Raw genomic sequence first — 19,892 nt, 5'->3', positions numbered from 1 at the left:
GTTCCTTGTGGGATTTATTTAACTAGACATACAGGCACCTAAAGCAGCCTGAAATGCCCTGAAACATCCTGTTGGGCTTCTGGATCCTGCTGCTGGAGACAGTGGTCAGCTGTAGGTCCTGAGTTGTATTTTGTACCCCATACAGAAGTTATTTGGGCATCACAGATACATCTGGTTACAGCTGAGATGGTTTAGGGAGTATGTGAAGCTTAAAAGTCTAGAAAAGATGAATCGACTCCTTAAGAAGTTGTTTAAAGTACTAAATGGCCTGTTGGGTACTGTTATGATCCTGTTACACCAACTCCATCTTTCAATATAATTCCTCACTATCTTCCAACATAGAACCCATTCTTGGAGCGAGACTCTCAAAGTCTCTAAACCAAAACCAAGTCAATTCTGTATCAGTCAGGCACAGCCTACCCCAAATCACACCAACTTCTGTTCCTCACAATCTCTGAGGCAGCAGTCTTTAATCAACACACCTCCATTACCAGTGCAGACATTGGGATCCTTCCCTCCTATGAACTGTTAAAGCACAGCAGAAGAACATCCTTAAGTTTACAATACAAACAAAACACTAAACAGAACATAAAATAAATCAAAGCAGGCAAACACCATCTATAAATGGAGTAGGATACAGTTTAAGTATAAAGCAAACTTCCTGAAATGACAAATCAATTCCTACTTAAGAGCAAAAAGACAGCTGTAAAGTCACAGAGCAGTGAGAGCACAGGAGGTGCATGGACAGAGTGCTGAATTCCAGCTCACAGACATGGGGACACCAGGGCAGTGCTTTGCAATACAAAACTAGCACAGCATTTGGAGCATCAACTTTTCTTCCTGTCTTAAGGATCACCCACCATCCATCCCCATGTCGAAGAGAGTGAAAACTATCACCAGAGGAGCTCACCAGGAATAGACTCCACCGTAACCAGGAGTAACAAAAACGAGCCCACAATGTCTCAAAGGCTGGGAGTTAACCATCTGTCAGGGTATTCAGATCAAGTTGAAAAAAATACCTGCCCTCATGCACCCTTATTGTTACAAAGAATTTGCCTGAAAAAAAGAGTGAACAGAAACTGTAACTGTCTCCAGTGCAACACAAATCATGTAACATTAACTGCTCTGTTTAGAAGTGTTCAGGGCTGTCTTTAACAGTATTATGAATTTTCATTTGAAGAGTCTGAAGGAACTCATCAATTAAAAATCACCACCCAAGTCTTTACACATCCTCCTCTTCTCTACAGATGAATAAGATGTCTCTGTTTATAAAGAAAACTCTCTGTAACTGCAATATCAGTGCAATACAGCTCACTGGAGTTTAACAGTCTCAAATCATTGCACAATTTTAGAAATTCTTCACATCCATAAATTTACAGGAATTATGCATATGAAATGCTCCTCTTTACATACTCAGTGGCAATCAGGATGTAGAGAGTCCCACCTGCATTCTGTGGGCTTCACTATGTGCCACTTCAAATGCATAAAAAGTACAAATGTTTCAAAGTATTTATTCAATTTCATCTTTGATTCCACCAGTGTTTATTTTCAGAAAACATGACCCCAATCCTTATTCAGTTGCTTAGAATATCAATTATAACCTGAGTAGCTCCTGAAGAAGTCGCTACTTCCACAGAAAGCTGATCAGCAAGTTGAAAACTTCTAGTTTTAGAAGCCAAATTCCCTTTTTCTTCAGGACAGAACTGTCCCACCAGTGTTGATTCAGCACAGTAGAATCTACAAGGGCCCCAGTTCACCAATGTAAATATTCATGCAATACACACAACTCTCCTGCTTAAGCATTATAAAATGCACTCACTGAGCTGAAAGCACCTGTATTTTCATGTTGTACTACCTTAAACAGTCGTGTATGTGCAAAGGAAATTGAAAATAGGAAAGAAAGGCAAAAAGGAAAGAAAGGCAAAAAGGAAAGAAAGGCAAAAAGGAAAGAAAGGCAAAAAGGAAAGAAAGGCAAAAAGGAAAGAAAGGCAAAAAGGAAAGAAAGGCAAAAAGGAAAGAAAGGCAAAAAGGAAAGAAAGGCAAAAAGGAAAGAAAGGCAAAAAGGAAAGAAAGGCAAAAAGGAAAGAAAGGCAAAAAGGAAAGAAAGGCAAAAAGGAAAGAAAGGCAAAAAGGAAAGAAAGGCAAAAAGGAAAGAAAGGCAAAAAGGAAAGAAAGGCAAAAAGGAAAGAAAGGCAAAAAGGAAAGAAAGGCAAAAAGGAAAGAAAGGCAAAAAGGAAAGAAAGGCAAAAAGGAAAGAAAGGCAAAAAGGAAAGAAAGGCAAAAAGGAAAGAAAGGCAAAAAGGAAAGAAAGGCAAAAAGGAAAGAAAGGCAAAAAGGAAAGAAAGGCAAAAAGGAAAGAAAGGCAAAAAGGAAAGAAAGGCAAAAAGGAAAGAAAGGCAAAAAGGAAAGAAAGGCAAAAAGGAAAGAAAGGCAAAAAGGAAAGAAAGGCAAAAAGGAAAGAAAGGCAAAAAGGAAAGAAAGGCAAAAAGGAAAGAAAGGCAAAAAGGAAAGAAAGGCAAAAAGGAAAGAAAGGCAAAAAGGAAAGAAAGGCAAAAAGGAAAGAAAGGCAAAAAGGAAAGAAAGGCAAAAAGGAAAGAAAGGCAAAAAGGAAAGAAAGGCAAAAAGGAAAGAAAGGCAAAAAGGAAAGAAAGGCAAAAAGGAAAGAAAGGCAAAAAGGAAAGAAAGGCAAAAAGGAAAGAAAAAGAAAATAAAATTAAAAAATGCCCACTTTGAAGCCCTCTGACTAGAAAGATTTCAAAAGCTTAAGCTCAAAATCCAAAGCTCAGCACAGGCTCAGACACTGCAACCATCCACATGAAGTAGAGACAGCTCAGAAACAATTAGTTTTCATTAACTGGAGTGCACATAACACTGCTGACAGTGCCAGAACCTCACTCTGCAAGAGGCAGAGCCTGTGCTGACAATGACAGTGACCAATACATGAAGCAGTAATCAGCTTCTGAATAAATAAATTTGGGTGTTAAGCAGGGGTTTATGTTGCCGCAATGACTGTTCCTCTGCAGGAGAGGCAACGGCAGCTGCAACATCCCAGGAAAACTCTGGCAGCAGCAGGACCTCCCTCTGACAGGAGGGACAGCTCCATGCGCGATGCTGCACAGCCTTCCTTTGGAGGAACCCAAAGGGTAAATCCTTAGGGATTTTTACGCCCCTCACTATTTAACAGCAGAACTTCACAGCTTTAAGGTTGATCATGAACACTTAACATGTTCAGAGACAGCAAGTTAAATCTCCAAGTGCTAAGGAAGTAGTTGGAACATGCCTCACCTACACAATTTACTACAATCATATTTGATTGAGAACCAACTATTTTACTTAAGAGATCTTAAATCAAAAAATAAACAAAAAAGCAAAACACTCTCTCCCAGCTCCTCCCCACCAGCTTCCTGCTCAACCATGTTGCTCAGATTTTTCTGCATTTTCTACCACTCCCATCACAGAAAGGATGAGGTTTCCAGGGACCTCTGCAGTTCATCTGGTCCGATCCCCTGCCCAAACAGGGACACCTGCCTGGAGTGGGTTGCCCATGACCACATCCAGGCACCTTCTGAGTATCTCCAAACATGGAGATTCCACCACCTCTCCAGACAACCTGCCCAGTGCTCAGTCACCCTCACAGTACCATCAGATTACCTGAAGTTCAGGCAGAACCTCCTGTGCTCCCATTTGTGGTTGTTGCACCATATCTTGCCACTGGGCAACACTGACAACAGCCCAGCTACACCTTCCTTACACCCTCCCTTCCCAATGCACTGATGAGACTCTCCCTGGGCTTTCTCTGTACTGAACAATTCCAGCAATTCCCTCAACCTTTTCCTCATGTGAGAGAAGCTCCAGCCATATAATGACCTCAGTGGCCCTTCACTGAACTCTATCCAGTAACTCTGTTTCTTTTACTGGGGAACCCAAACTGGACTCAGTACTGGTGGGCCTGAACAGTGCTGAGATCAACCATCTCATCCAAACTGAAATCCTTATTTAGTACTTATTATAATTCTTATTCTACTGCAGACAGTAAAGGAACTGCACCTTCCTAGTTCAGAGTCCATTCCACTCACTGGGATTTTCCCAGGTGCTTTCCCCACTATGCCTGTTTGTGCTTCTGCTGATTTCCCACTGGATCCAACTGCTCACGTTCTGCTGCTTATCCTCTACTAGATTCTTCCTCTAGCCACTCATCTAATCCATCAGCTAACATTCCACTGAATTCAACTCCTTTTCTAATCCTTCATTAGAGTCACTCAACAGCTGATGATCCCTAAATAGCGAACAAGAGAAAGGTAATTAAAATCTGAGCCGAACTAGTCCCTTAATGCTGCCAAAAATAAAAAATTACTTTTAAAAATATTACAACATTTGCATACATTATTATAGAGATTAATCAATACCAGAAAGAAAGCTTCATTTTTCAAGTACACTTCTTGCAGTTTTCAGTAGGGAACTTTCTCACAGTAAATACTGAACACAGGATCTGTTCTGCTTTATATAAAGATCAGCATTTTGCTGAGTAGAACACACACACACAGAGGCTGTGTAAGAACTCCAGCACCTCTGAAAAGACCTTCACCAGAGCAAGCAAAATCACGAGACCCTCAGCACCAGGGTTAAAACATTACTCTAGCAATGTTATCACATATTGCTTCCTTCAATGAATGCTCCCTAAATGAAGCATGCAGGGCTCAAGAACTATTTAATCTGAGTCTTTAGGGGCCCTACAGCCCAAGCAAAAAAGTGACATGAATTTGAGAGAGTACCTACATTATGTGTATAGCTGTTGTTATTCTGACACAAGAAAATCGTTCCTGCTCTGACACAAGTGCACACTGAGAGCTGTGCTGTAACAGTTAGAGGCAACCTGTCCAGTTCACAAGTTCTCAAAGCTTTATTTTTTATTTATTTAGAGATCAAAGGAGATTAAATACAACAGACTAAGTTTGTCTGCTCAAATTCTGAAGAGGCAATTCCAGTATATATTAGCTCCTTCCAACCTACAGAGACACAGCAACCATGATTTTATGGTTTTGTAACCCAGGCCTTCCAACAAAACATGAATTGAGAAGCCCTGTAAGTTCTGTACTATAAAATCAACCAAGAAACAGGTATGAAACAAAACTTCAAATACAATACGAAATACCAGTTGTTTACCTAATTTTCAGAGCTATTTCTAATAAAACTGCATTAGTTTGTATTGTAACAGTAACATTTAGCCATGCTGTAGATACACATAACTAAACCCAGTGCATTACTTACCAAAGAAGTCAAATGAAAAGGGGTCCCTTCCACCAAAAAACTCCCTGAAGACATCATCTGGGTTACGGAATGTAAATCCAAAATCAAATGCATTATCATGATGATTTCCACCTGAAAACAAAAAAAAGATTAAATTTCAATTACCTTCACACATTCTTACTGAGAAGAAAGTCCAGACCTCTATGGTATTTGAATCATTTAAAAATATATACAATCTCTAAAACTTCCCTTCCAGATATCATTCAAGTCAAGTACACACAGTACTTTTTATGACTGTTTCTCTAGTTTTAGCTAACAGTAATACCTTTTAAAACAACTAAAAAAAATGTAAAACAGTTGTAATCTCAATTTTCGTTAAGATTCCACCAAAATAGAGAAAGCAAAGAATTGCTGATTGTCCACCTACCTCCACCTCCATTTATTAGGCCTTCTTTTCCATATCTGTCATAGATGTCACGTTTTTTAGCTACAAGGAGAAGTTGTACATCATGTCAGTAAACAGGTACATTGATTTTGCAGAAAAAGAAAAAAGGACTTAGCTGGTATTCTCAGGTAAATGTCTTCTCAAAGCTGGTTCTGGCATGTAACTGCTGAATGTTTTAACTGAAGGTTGCCAAAGCAAGTTAGGTTCAGAAGGAACAGGTACTAAACTTCAGACTTGCTATCATTTAGGTCTACAAGCTCTGAGTCCTGTTGTATCAGAGAAGGTTTGGATAAGGACCAACTTCACAAGGAAGTTCACCTCTAACAAGAACACTGCAGTCACCTTCTTCACACAGGTACAAAGCTTTGAGGCTGTAAAGGACCTCTGGAATTCAATCTCCTCCTCCACACAAGCCTACTTTGTTGGTCAGACCTTGCCTGAATAAAGCCCTGATCTCATCAGTCTCCAAGAAGATTCTGCAGCCTCTATGGAAAACAGTTCCAGTGCTCCATCCCATTGCAAGCATTCTTTTCCTTCTACCCAACTTTCAAACCTTGACCATTGCCTGTTTTCCTTTTATTGCTCAAGAACAAGCCCCCTGTGAGAGAGGTTATGAGAAGGGAGGAACAGTGTTTATATGAGTGACTGCAAACCCCCTAAAATTAATTATAATCTCTTCTTCTAGCTTAATAATGGAGCATGAAGTGATGTTACGAAATCCCATGGAAGGATGTGACTCAAACTGTTTGCTCTCTTTTATTTTAGAAGGCATGAAATGACTATTAATTTCAGTGCAGACCAGCCTTACAGTATTCATGAGAAAAGGGAGAAAAATTAGCTCTGCATTTCTGCACAGGATCAGATGGCACTGTTGGTACTGGAAGGGAACCTGAAGAGCTTAAAGAGGCAGACAGTTGGCTTACTTTGCTTTCACTGGTGTGGAAGTATCAGCCAAAAACCAGTCAGGGCATCTGATTTTAGATGCTCAATTTTACCATGCTTTTCCCACTGGAATCTCTTCAGTGAAAAATGTTTTAAAATTTAAACAGCATCACTGAAAGAACATGCAGTTACCTCAAACAGATGCTGCAAAGTAAAACACTTCTGACTAACAGGAATTAAAATTTTATATAACGGTCATCATCTCCAGATAACACAAATTTTCAATAGGTTCCCAGCACACAAATCCCCAAAGGTTGCTACACTGCCCATACTGGCTTCCTAGAAAGCAATTTTTAAACAAATGAGGTTAACCTACCCATCAGTGTTAAAAGACCAAAGCAGTAAGGTGGATAAACTGACAGCAGCAGGAAACAGCAACCTGAGGGCTCACAGAGGCCACGTTCATCTTGAAAAACATTACATTTTTGAAACCACAAGGGAAGTGTGTTCAATGATCACCCAATTTCAGTATTCTTTGCTTATGTAACTCTTACAAAACTATTCTCCTGCCAAAAATCTGTCTTCATTCAAGCCTGTAATGGTGTCAGAAAATTTCATTAGGTCTGCAAAGGGTTCACCGTCTCTCAGCCACTGGGCTCAGGATTACGGTATTCCTGCTGCACAAACAATTGAAACCAGCAAGTTGGGATTTGGTCTAGATCCAAAAACTGGCAGCACTTTTAGATGTTCTAAAATCCTAGCAGTGTACTGTTTCCAAAGAACTTAAAGATCTGTGTAACAACCAGACCTGTATCCTATTTTTATCTTGCTCAAAAAAATCAGCTTAATCAGATTAAAGTACTCTAGAAGACAAGTCTACAATGAACTAATGATAAATTAAGTTCTGTTTCTCCCATGTCAATTAAGTATCAAAAATAAGCAAAGAAATAATGTGTACTAGACTGCAGCTCCATAAATCAGGCTGAGGTAATCTAGAAGCCACCAGTGCTTTAAATATAGCTTTCCCATGCTCAGTGTCTCAGGTGAAATCAAGGACACTTCAGAAATAGCATATAGACAGCTGCAGTCAATTACAGAGGAAAATAATCAAAGCAGCTTAAATCACTTTGTTATGATTCAGACTGCTCTGCCAGAACACTGGCAAAAGTTAATGATACTCTGAGCACAGACATGGGTGAACTGTAAACTGCATTCCTGCCCTACACGGGTCAGGGTAAGCACCTCTCTCAGAACAATTCAAAATAAGCACTATCACTATCTCTATCACAGCTGACTGAATTTATGGAACTCACACAAACACAATCCCAATTTCCAGCAAGGTTTACAGTATGTTTGGGCTTTGTCAAGACTAGCTTAGTAGTTACAAGCAGTAGATGCAGAAGGCCCAGCTACACACTTCAGAGCTGGCCTAGCCTGACTTACTGGATAAACACAATAATACCCCTGCACTGATGGTAACATTGCCTTCCCTGCTAGGATTAATTTTATCTTGGTATTCACAGATGTCTTTTCAGAAATTTCTGAGGAGGACCTGGCAGACACAGAATTTCAATTTCTAGAATAAAACTAGCTTGGCTGCTCATCTAGGGAGATCCTGAAACTTTTTTTTCAAAATTTCTGCTTGTTCTGTTGTATCTCCAAGCTTCTTTCTTTCTCCTTTCTTTTGAAAACAAGTAGCCAAGTCGGATGGTAAACCAAAGTTACAATATCCTTTCAAAGTTTCATACATCAGCATTTTCAGTCTGATACCCAGAAAAGAGAAAGGCAATTCAAGAGCCCTTTTAAAATACCCACCATCTGATAAAACTTCATAGGCCTCAGCTACTTGTTTGAATTGCTGCTCCGCCTCATCTTTATTGTCTGGATTTTTATCAGGGTGCCATTTTAGTGCCAACTTACGGTACCTGAGGGGAAGGAAAACAAAGCCCATTTTACTCTGAAATGATGGAATACGTTGCACAGATTAACAGAAAATGTTTCAAACAAGTTGTCAGGGATTAAAGGATTTGGAAATTTCCTGGTGCTCTGTATCTTGCATCAAGACTGGTATCATCAGATTCTGCAGGCACACAAAGAACCATCGACTCAGATAGGCTTTTAAGAAAAAAGTGGTCTGGGGTTCTTTAGTTATTTTGAAATTATTCCTGTGCATTTCTGATGATCAACATTTGGCAGATCTAAGCAAGACATTCCAAAGCATCTCTGCTATGGGCCTCCCTTAGAGCTCTGCAATTATTCAATACTACAGCCAACCATGGGCAGCATCGAGAGGGATCCAGGACATCTGAAGCCCCTGGTACAGTCCAAGCTGATAAAGCTCCAAGAACACCATACACAGCAGCATCCAAACAGCAATGCCTGCTTTGACTGCTACACCTGCACACAATTCCTAACCTCAAAGGAAACATTTTAGGCCAAGAGTTTGCAACTACTTAGATGGGCAAAGCTAAGCTTGCACTTAGGTTGGTGTGTGTTACAGAGTCACACAAGATCACTGGTCAAACGTTTGAGCTGACAAAGCAGCATGTGCAGGAATTTGCAAAAGAACAAGGGAGGACAACAAAGTGCAAGTCCAGAAACTATGTAATTCTATTTGTTCCTTAAAACAGGTAGCACAGGTGCCAGAGACACTCACGCTTTTTTGATATCCTCTGCCGAGGCGTGCTTCTGCACCCCCAGCACCTCGTAGTAATCCACCATCTCTCAGGGGGTGTCTCGGTAACAACGGCTCAGCCCTCCAAGTCCTGTAACAACAGAAGCTTATAAATGAAACTTGTTCAGCACAGCTGCTTCACAGAAGTCAGGGAGGGTGTGGTATCTCCTAGTACCAAACTTTAACTCTGATTTTTATGTTCTTTAATCTCACTGAAGCACAGTACACAGACACAAAGGTAAACAGCAGTTCCTGGAACAAATTAAACCGAAAAGCCAGATTTAATCAGTATATTAGTAAGAGTATGTGAATCATGGGTTTGATGCATATATTAATAACTCTGAATGCAAAAGAAACCACATATCGTGTTCACCGCATGCCATCATGACACCCATGTCATGTCTTAAGCACATATGAGCAGAAACAAAGGACCCCTCTACAGGACATTACACCTCCATTGAGATGCTCCCTTCAGAAAAGCAATGTATGTGCAGCTCTTGGAAATCTAAAGCTCCACCTATTGATTACAATAAGCCTTTCTTGGACTCAGACCTTGACAAAAATTTGCACGTTGCCAAAGCTACCAAACAAACTTTACTTCCTTTATGTTCACTAACAGAAGCACAAGCCAGGCCAGACTGCCCCAACTGCAAGTTGGTTAACCAACCAACTCAAGTACAAAGCCACCTTGTGTTTCTTAGTATAAAAGAATAAAGTCTTCACAAGAGTCCTAATAAACTTACAAGTTAAAAGAAAAAAGCTATTTAAATACTGACAGTTTCATCATTAAAGAGTATTAGAGAATAATTACAAGGAGCACTCCAATTAAATGACCACTAAGATGAAGGAATCTTTCTAAAAGTTTCAAGAATGTTTCATCTCTTCCCGCAAAGGCTTCTTCTCTCCCACAGTGTAACAAGTGTCCATTCCAGCAACACTTCAAGTACCTTTCCATCCTACCACTGCTGCTGGTTTGCTCCAAGTTTTGTGAACAAGGAAACACTGACATTTTCCATGAGTTATCAACCTGTTGCAGGGAAAGTCACCCAAATACACTCAGAACACAACAATACAGCAAGGTATTAGTCACATTTTCTTATCTCATGCATCAAGAACAAAAATTCAATGAAATAACTTCCCCCCCCCCACCCAAGTCATTCAGTGATTTTCATTTTAGCCCAGGCAAAGTCTCATTTTCCTGTTTTTCCACATAAATGCTAAAGAACCAAGCATGATGTAGCCCAGTGAAATATTCTGAAATTAATGTACTGTACTAGTTTTACACATATCTTTCAGCATCCTGGGATATCATTACTGAGAGACTTCCTTTTAAAATAAATTGGTACATCTTCAAAATATGTTGCTGCTGTAGGTTAGAGCCTAATTGACTTTAATTAGGGATGTGGTTCCACACACATTTCCTCAAACACCAGTCTAAGAGCTACCCTGCCATGCTGCCTCCCCACTCCAAACTACTCACAGAGGCAAATGCACTGTAGGAGCTATGCATGCTTAAAACTTGGGTGTTTTTAGCCATCTACTTAACCATACAGTCCCACAAACATAAAATTAAAGTGTAGTAGGCAAACAGACCTCTAATTGACTCTGCCCTTTGAAAAAATCCCCACACCACAAAAAACAGTAAGGGTATAGTTAATATTGTGACCAGCACCAAAGGAAGTTGGGAGACATGCATTGAAATGAACATTAAGAATGCCAATCATAATATACTAATGGCAGGGTTCAGTATGTAAACATACAGATTACCAAAAATATCCCATAATATTTGCTATCAGCAGGCCTCGCTAGTTTTGCTGTTTCCCACAGGAGGATTAGAACAGCTTGTGACACGGAGGGGAGGAGCAGGGTCAGCACGGGTTAAGTCTGTTATCAAATCCCACAGCCAATCCTTATGAGCAACAGCACGTATGGAACACACAGGTACAGAGAGAAATCAGAGGGGGGAATTCAGTACGAGGCAACCTTCAGGCTAAAGGTGAGAGCCCCTCCTAACAGGAGACATCAGCCTAAAACCAGCAAGCCAACAGCAGGAAGCCACAGGACAGGAGTACAGACCATACCACCCACTGTTTTTTCCATATTCTCCCTGTCTTAAATATGACTTCATTAGCTCTCCTCTCAATTCAGGCACCTCTAGTAGAGGGACAATTTAAAACTCAAGCTTCTAGCTGAATAGGCACATAGAAAAATCAACTTGGATGCAAAAAATAAATCACATTTTTCCTAGAGAACTCTGTGCACACTGCTAGTCATGCTGATTTCAACGTGTATGTCTCTAAACACTTTGCTGTTTGTTTACAAACAATGCTGCAGTGTTGTTAAGTTCAGACTCAATACAGACACCAATATAAACAACAGGAGCCTGAAGTTGGAACAAAAAATCAGTGCTGAAGCAACACGACCAACCCTCAACAGATGACTCTGGCCCTAAAAAGCAACCCCTTCAAGAACAGAGGAATTGTGTGTTCCAAAGGTATGCTTGGGGCTTGCATATTCTGTCTTTAGTAAGGAGGTTATTGTTCAGTTTTTACTTGCCACTAATACAGAGTCTGGAATTAAAACAAGCAGCAGCTCTCTAAAACAAATCACTAATATTCTCCTTCTCCTAATCAGTCAGGTGACAGAAGGAGCTCATCTCTGATTTACTGTTATTTCTATCTGCTAGAAACTCCACTGCTGAAATTTCAGTTATCACAGGAACTCTTTTCTTGTATGTAAAAAGGTTTTAGCAATATTTTCACAAAGAAAATTCAACTGCAGCTTTTTCTGCTCAGCTTAATTAAAAAAAAAGTCAGCTAATATTTAGCCCCCTGAAAAAAAACTTGGATTTTTGCTCAACAGCCAGTAAGACTGAAAAAATCAAACGAACAAAAACACCAAACCAACCACACCAACAAACCCCACTCTGCCCCTCAAAAAACCAACAATATTCACAAACTAGAAAAGACCTCTGCCCACAATCTTTTCAGGACAAATTTATTTAAAATATTTACTTGATGAAAGCCACCATCAGCTTGTAAGAAAACAGAATAGGGATGACCATCAACTTAGACAACAAAGACAGCCAATTAACACACACACAAAAAAAATCAGTATTTTTAAGGCTAGTCAAGGATGCAAACCATATACCTCTCTGCAAAAACACACTGAACTACCCTAACCAAAATGACATGACAAAAATCTTCCAACACCAAATCTGTCAAAGAATTTGTCTGCAAATATGCAAGCAAGGCTCATTAATTAGGCACTCGAGAGTTTTTTCCAAAGCCAGGAGGAAGCCAGCCCACATTCGCTGATTTCCCGCCTCCATCTCCAGAAAATCTTCAAAGTCTCAGAAGAAAAGACGAGCAAAAAGTCTTAAGCTGAAAGAAGTTGTTTTGTGGCCTTCTTGTTTGCTTGCAAAAATCTGTGGTTCCTGTGTTGGTGACTGCACTATGTTCTGCTATCAGCTACTCCAACTCCTCCTCTGGAGCATGAAAATCAAACAAGTGTTTATGTGAACCAAAAGCTTCCATAGTTTACAGATTTCTCAGCCCCCACAGGAGAGTCAGCTCTGCTCTGCTTACCAAGCAGTGGCCCTGAACACTCGTACTGACTCAAGGCCACTGATAGAGGCACATGATGAGACAGGAGCTACTCGCACAGCCAAGCCTTGCCCAGAGCTCCATCATCAGAGTTACCCTGAAACCACCCCATAAACCCTCTGCTACACAGAGGCACAAGAGGCATTGCAGAGACAGATATGAAGAGAGCCATGAACTTTTGTAAGATCAGACGACAAAGAAAACCAAGTAATCAGATGCACAACCAGACGGGATGATGAAGCAGCACCCCTCACTAAATACGGAAGGGAGGAAAGTATCCCAACAAGAAATTCTTGGAGCAGCCAGGAGGGAATTCAGACAGCAAGGGGTGTGCAACCTTTGCAGTCAGCTTAGTCAGGAAAAGTTATCTATTCCTGGCCATGGGCAGCACAGAGTCTTGAAAGATGCCAGAATAGCCCAAGCTTTGTGACCAGCACAGTCACCTGGGGAGCCAGATGGGAGTTCCACACTCCTGATTCACGCAGTTCACAGATGCAGCCAGTGATCAACATCCTGTGCAAGTCCACAGCCATCCACCCAACTGCTGTACCTGCCTGCTTGCCATGAACACATGTGAAGGATTCCATGCACACACGTAAAGGATTGCATCCCACTGGGAACACAGGAGGAATAAATACCCTGTCCTGACTGCCCGTTCAGCTTGAACTTGAGTCTGACCTACTTGACAGCAACAGAGCATCTTAGAGATGTCTCTGGGAGGTTAACAAATGACGCACACACCCAGGATCTTTGGGAATTGTAATCTGTATGATTTTTCACATTCCAAGCCTTGCATTAGAAAGCAGTACCTGAGCTGGATCTGATGAAATTTCACACTCCTTCAGGTATGAACACTACTCATGTTAGTGCTGTTGTGGATCCAGGGCCATACAATGAATTCCAACAACACACACTTTCAAAGTTTTCTAGTATTTCTTCATTTGATTTTTACACAGTTAAGACATCTTTCCTAATCTTTTTATTAATAACAGTAACTTCAGAGACATATATAAATATTCTCAATCTTAAAGCAATAAACTTTAGATGAAATGAAGTCACTTCACTTGCTCACAAGCAACAGATATCAAATGCAATGCATGAATTTTAATCACTTGCCTTATCTTTCCAAGTTACCCATCTCAAAGAGGGTAGATAATACTATTTGCCAAGGTGTCCAAGACACGTTTGTACCAGTGGCCCAAGGAGCTCTCACTGGCTTGAAGAGGTCACTCCCTTCAACAAACAGACACTGGTTATAGAATCTGACCCCTGGTGTCACCAAAGACAAATCTCTCACCGTGACTCCTCAGAGCACAACACCACTCAGGCAACAAAGATGTTCCCCAGCACAACTCACTAAAACAGGAAGCCACATAAGTCCCAAAACCTTGGCCAAATCCCAAATAAAATCAAAATATCCATGTCAGTTCTAGCTACAGTGTCTGGGATGTGCCACATGTAACTGAGACCATGAGCAGTCTCTTGACTGAACTCTCACAGACCCGTTCTGCCAATGCTGTACCAGGGCTAACACAGAAATGCCCACACTCTTCACCAGAAAATCTTTCTAAGAAGTTTAAGAATGGTAAGGAACAAAGAGAAAGTTACTTTAATTCTTATGAGTGCAATAACAGAGCAAGAAAACCTGTATAAGTTTGTGATTGATTAATTAATCTGACAAAGACATTCAAACAAGGCACAAACATTAAATTTTCTCTCCTACTGACCCGTGCACAAAGCAACACACCATATTAAAACCCTCAGTATTTTTAACTTGCACTTACCTGAGCTTAGAAAAGCTGTCACGGTTTAACTTCACAGGTTCCTGAAATTTATTGTTTCATGGAAAAATGTAAATTTACCATACAATTAAAATTAGTAAAATGAACTTAAATAGCCATGTTTATACTCATCATTTTAATACTACGCCAGCATCCCCAGGAGATGAATCTAATAAAATGAACATTCCAAAAAGCTTAGTTTAATCTCATGCTCAGAACAAACATCCTGCTTCTATGTCAGAAAGCAGAGGGGATTTGGATACAGTTATTATTACACGAGAGGATGCCATTCATACAGGGAGAAGGCAGCCAGGCTGCTTTTTTTACCTTGCAGTTCATGTTCCATTTAAAAAAGCCAACAGCAAAACCCCACCAGAACCAAAAAGGAGACACCCGTACAAGGCTCTCTCATCCCTTAAGACAAGAAGCTACAAAGAACCCTCCTCACTCCTCCCCAGGGGCAGCAAGAGAACTCTGACAAGAGCCACAGGACTGGGTCTGTTTCGCTGCCTGGCACATGGAAAGCCTGTAGAGGGCAACAAGTCAGAAACCATTAAAAACAGTGAACCAACAAAAATGGAAAACAGAAGCACTCCAAAATCTTCATCTGTGAAAGAAATGTAAACTGGCTAACAAAAACACAGCAAGGAAGTTGAATAGGCCCCCCTCGCTCCCTTGGCTGACACTCTCCTGCTTATCCATCTCATCTCGGAGCCGGCTCTAAACCAAGGGGGACTCATGAGGGAGCTTTCCTTAAAGCAAAGGAGCATTTTTCCAAAACACAACAACTCAGGTGTCCAAATTTGGAGTTGGGTCACAAATATCTGCAGCACTGGCAGCCTCCTAAAGCTCACCATAAAAGGCTACTTTATACAAAGTCAAAATATTCCTACCTTGTTTTCAAAAATGTATGATCTGGGTTTGAATAAGCAATTAAAAACAGTGAAAGACTCAACCAAAAGATCAGGCCCAGAAAGCCTCAGACAAATAATCACATGCAATCAGGTGATCCTTTAGGGAAAAGAAAACAGTTAAAAGTTTCTATACATCCCCTGGAGTATTTTTGGGTCATAATTTTATTTAAGACAAACAAAATAAAAAAAAAGCTTCATTAAAGCAGAAAGCAAGTTCTTTTTCAGAGGACTGACAGCCTGTCATGGATTCAAACTACTTTTTAAGATAGAAAAAAATTTCTAATCAAAAGAGTTAAAGTTTTAATAAAAACTATTGCAATGTAGGTAGGAATTACTTCTCATTAAATGAGCTTTAAGATCCTTGTTAGGTACTGAGTGCTCACCAGTATCAGTGGGATTTCAGTATTTATTCAGAACAAATACAAAACAGAAATGGAATCTACAACTCATAACTGTAGGAGTGAAATCATATGCATGGATTATTTATTCCATAGCACTTAAATAAACAGAAGAACAATAACGTTTTCATTAAGTCTAAATGTAAAAAAAAACTAACATCCATTCAAATGTATTTCATTCAAAAGAAAAATGCAGTTTAAACCTACTTATACCCCCAACTACAGTTTTATTATAAATCTATCTTGAAATAAACAATCATCATATGCAAGATCCAACAAGTTTTGACAAAGCTCAGTAATTTCTCACTAATCCTTCCATTCCTTGAATAAGACAAAGGAAAAGCTGTTGACAGAAAACGCTTTCAGGACGCAGCTGACGAGGTTCTTCACAAATGCTATTACAGAAATGGAGCACTTCCTACTTAGGGAGCACAATGCTGGAATATAAAACTTCCCACAACTAAGCTGCGAATTCAGGCAGCGCATTCCCTTTGTAGCAGCCCCGCTGGCACGGTGGGAAGCAGGAGGAGCTCAGGCTGGAGCGCAGGGCCCGGCCCCGGAGCCGCCCCGGCGCTCACGGGTGGCTGCGCTCGGTGCCCGACCCGCTGGGACATTTCAGTCGATCCCGGGCCACAACTGGGACATCTCCGGACTCGGGAACGGCACAATCACGGCCCTCACCCCTCGCAGACCTCACTGCACCAGGGTGGTAAGCACAGATGCAAAGCAAACCAAAAACCAGGTGTTTCTTTTCTCGGGACAGTCCATGTACTGTTAGGAATTCACACATCCTTGGCATTATAATGATGGAACATAAGGAAGGTGTTCCCTCTCTCCATATCCATTTCAAAACTTCTAGTGGATGACAGAAAGAATAAACTAGTAAAGATACATGTATATCTATTTTAAAAAATCAGTAGCAAAGCACATTAGCCTTCTAACTAAAACTTCAGTGTTACCCAGAGGAGATGCCTTGGAAGCTTTCAGCCCAATTCCAGCCACAACAAACCAGCAAACTGCATCAATCGAGGAAAGACTGGAGAAAATACCGGAGAGAGAAGCTGTTTGGATAAGAACATGCTGTAGCCTGAGAGCACAAATGCTAAAAACACAAGTCTGATGGAGAACAAGGCTAACCTTGAAGTTCACAGAGAAATTATTAGTACTGCAGTTCAAACAGAGCTGCCAGTAAAAGTGGCAATTTAGACTCCTCCACTATCTGAGATCATTTAAGAAAATTTAGTACTGATTTAACTTCCATTTCCAACACTCTCTTATTGTCCACTGAGAAAGCAGCATTGAAGCCAAGAGGATGAAACAAGGTTAGACCAGTGTTGTGCTACAGTTAAGTCTGGTTGCTTAAAGTTAGAAAAAAAAATAAAAAATGTTTAAAAAAAAAAGAAATCAGAGACAAGATCTGTAAACACATTTACTCACTGGTCCAAACAAATCTTCTTTGACAACCTAATCCATCAAACTAAATGGTTCTTTAACTACCAGGCTCTTGATCATCAGCTGAACATAAAATCCCTAACCAGAGTACAAGGATCTCAAAGGGTAAACAAAAATTAAGGTCATCAGGCAGCAGTGACTGCACCCTCTGCTGCAGAACCAGAGAGGCAGAGCCTTGCTTCATTCCAGCTGTTCCCTTTGTGTCAACACCTTGTCCTTAACACTTCTTGACACTTTAGACCCTAAAACCTCTGTCTTTGATCACTGATTGACTATGCAATGTCACAAGCCTGGCCACGTGCACATCCACACTGCTATAAACTCAGCTTTTATGATATTATGATCTGTCTAAGTAAGAGTTTACTATTATCAGAATTTAAACCACATTTGCTCAGTATTTTGAGCCACCTTCTCTAACACCTTTGTTAGCGTGGCTCATCCCTACACAGCACAGGTTTTCAGCAGCCACGGAGAGCTCAGACAGTGACACAGTCTGTAAGTGCTGCTGCAAACATGAACACTGTCCATAAATCACTTCCCAGCCCTCTGCCCACTCTGAATCCAGCAAATACTCACGGCAAACCGTGTTCCTTACCTGCCCGTGTCAGTTTTCAACTGGCTCAGAACTTGGCAACAGCGAGTCCCAAACACCCGACCCGCTGCCGACCTCACCCTCAACAAACCTCGCCAGTGACCCTGCCCTGAGTAATAAACACTGAGCACAACTTCACTGAACTGCCTCCACCACAGGGGAAAACACTGCCTTTAGCTCGGAATCATCACGGCTGGAAGAGAACACCCAGGCCAGCCGTCCCCCACTGTGTCCCTTAAGCCACTAAAGCCCTTCCCGCAGCGCCAGGTCCAGACAGCCTAAAAACCTCCAGGGTGACTCCAACACCCTGGGCACTCCATTCCAGGGCCCAACCACCCCAGCAGTGGGAGAACGGTTCTGGTATCTAACCTGAATCCCCGGCAGAGGCGGCCTCGCCGCAGCACCGCGTCCCTCCCTCCCTGCCTGCGGGAAGGAGGGCACGGCAGGGCCGCCCGGCAGCTTCAAGGGCTGTTCAACGAACCGGGGCTCGCCCGCACCTTCTGGACGCTGAAACCACCGCGCAGGGGAACGCGGGATGTTTTCCCCTCGCGGCAACGCGAGCTGGGACTGGCCATGCCGGGACCCGCAGCTGGAGCTGCCCCGCCGAGCGCCAGGGGAGCCCCAGCACTGCTTCATCCCCTCACCCCGCGATCCCCGCTCCCCTCCAGGGCCGGGGGAGCCCCGGGACTGCTCCATCCCCGCACCCCGCGATCCCCGCTCCCCTCCAGGGCCGGGGGAGCCCCAGGACTGCTCCATCCCCGCACCCCGCGATCCCCGCTCCCCTCCAGGGCCGGGGGAGCCCCAGGACTGCTTCATCCCCGTACACCGCGATCCCCGGGGCCACTCCCTCCCCGTACCCCGCGATCCCCTCCAGGGACGGGGGGAACCCCGGGGCAGCCCCTTCCCCGTACTCCGCGATCCCCAGGGCCGAGGGAAGCCCCGAGACTGCTCCTTCCTCGCACCCCCGCGACCACCAGGGCTGGAGGGGGCCCCCGGGGCCGCCTCCTCTCCGAACCCCGCGATCCCCAGGGCCGGGCAGAGCCTCCAGGGCCGGTCCAGCGCCGCGGCCCCCCCGGGCCTGCGCCGACGGCTGGGGCTCTCCCGCCGCTCCCAAGGGCTGTCGCCACCCCGGCCCCGTGTCCCGGCCCCCGTGTCCCGGCCCCGTGCCCCCCCCCGTACCTGTCCCCCCCCGTCCCCTGTCCCCTCCGTGTCCCGGCCCCGTGTCCCCCGCCATCCCGCCGTCCCCCCGTGTCCCCCCCCGTCCCGTGTCCCCCCCGCTCACCCGCGGGCCGCTCAGCCCGGCCCCGCTCCCGCCGGCACCGGCCGCGAACAGGATGCGCCGACAGCGCGCGCCGTCACTTCCGCCCCGCCGCTTCCGGAAGTTTCTCGAACGGCCCCGCAGAGAGTGCCGGGCGGGTGCGCAGCGCCCCCTGCCGGCGGCGTGGGCCGGGACCGAACCTGGCTTGGGCACGGGGGCGGGGCTTGGCCCTGGAGGGGCGGGGCTTAGATATGGAGGCGGGGGTTGTCTGTGGAGGGGCGGGGCTTGGCCCGGGGGGCGGGGCTTGGCTCCCGGTTGTCCATGGGGCGATCTGTGTATCCCAAAGAGCAGCATCTGCTCCCTGCTCCATAAAATCCTAGGAGTGGGACATGCCGAGTTGGAAGGACCCACAAGGATTGTCAAGTCCAGCTCCTGGCCCTGCACTGGACCATCCCCAACAGTCACACCGTGTGCCTGAGCGTGTCATACAAACGTGCTTTGAACTCTTGGTGCTGTGCCCACTGCCCTGGGGAGCCTGTTCAGTGCCCAGCCACCCTCTGGGGGAAGAAACTTCGTCTGATATCCACCCTAAACCTGCCCTGACTCAACTTCAGGCTGTTCCCTTGGGTCCTGTCCCTCGTGCC

At 43.4% G+C, this 19,892-nt stretch overlaps 1 protein-coding gene across 3 annotated transcripts in view; it reads right to left on the bottom strand.

The window, feature by feature from the left end:
• The window catches only part of DNAJB6 (DnaJ heat shock protein family (Hsp40) member B6), a 60,422-nt gene extending 41,054 nt beyond the window's left edge, over positions 1-19,368 (bottom strand). For 2 of the 3 annotated variants that reach the window (XM_071561155.1, XM_071561153.1), the window contains exons 1-5: positions 19,273-19,368; positions 9,231-9,339; positions 8,390-8,499; positions 5,675-5,734; positions 5,269-5,379 (exon numbers count right to left, since the gene is read on the bottom strand). In XM_071561155.1, coding sequence (XP_071417256.1) covers positions 5,269-5,379; positions 5,675-5,734; positions 8,390-8,499; positions 9,231-9,295 — 346 coding nt within the window. In that variant the 5' untranslated portion in view covers positions 9,296-9,339; positions 19,273-19,368. Of the gene's footprint in view, positions 1-5,268; positions 5,380-5,674; positions 5,735-8,389; positions 8,500-9,230; positions 9,340-17,993; positions 18,061-19,272 lie in introns of those variants that run through there. The other variant, XM_071561154.1, reaches the window with a different exon arrangement.
• Positions 19,369-19,892: the final 524 nt, after the last annotated feature.

Source organism: Pithys albifrons, chromosome 7, assembly GCF_047495875.1.
Source record: "Pithys albifrons albifrons isolate INPA30051 chromosome 7, PitAlb_v1, whole genome shotgun sequence".
NCBI classification, from domain to species: Eukaryota; Metazoa; Chordata; class Aves; order Passeriformes; family Thamnophilidae; genus Pithys; species Pithys albifrons.
This window is presented reverse-complemented; position numbering and strand designations above follow the sequence as displayed.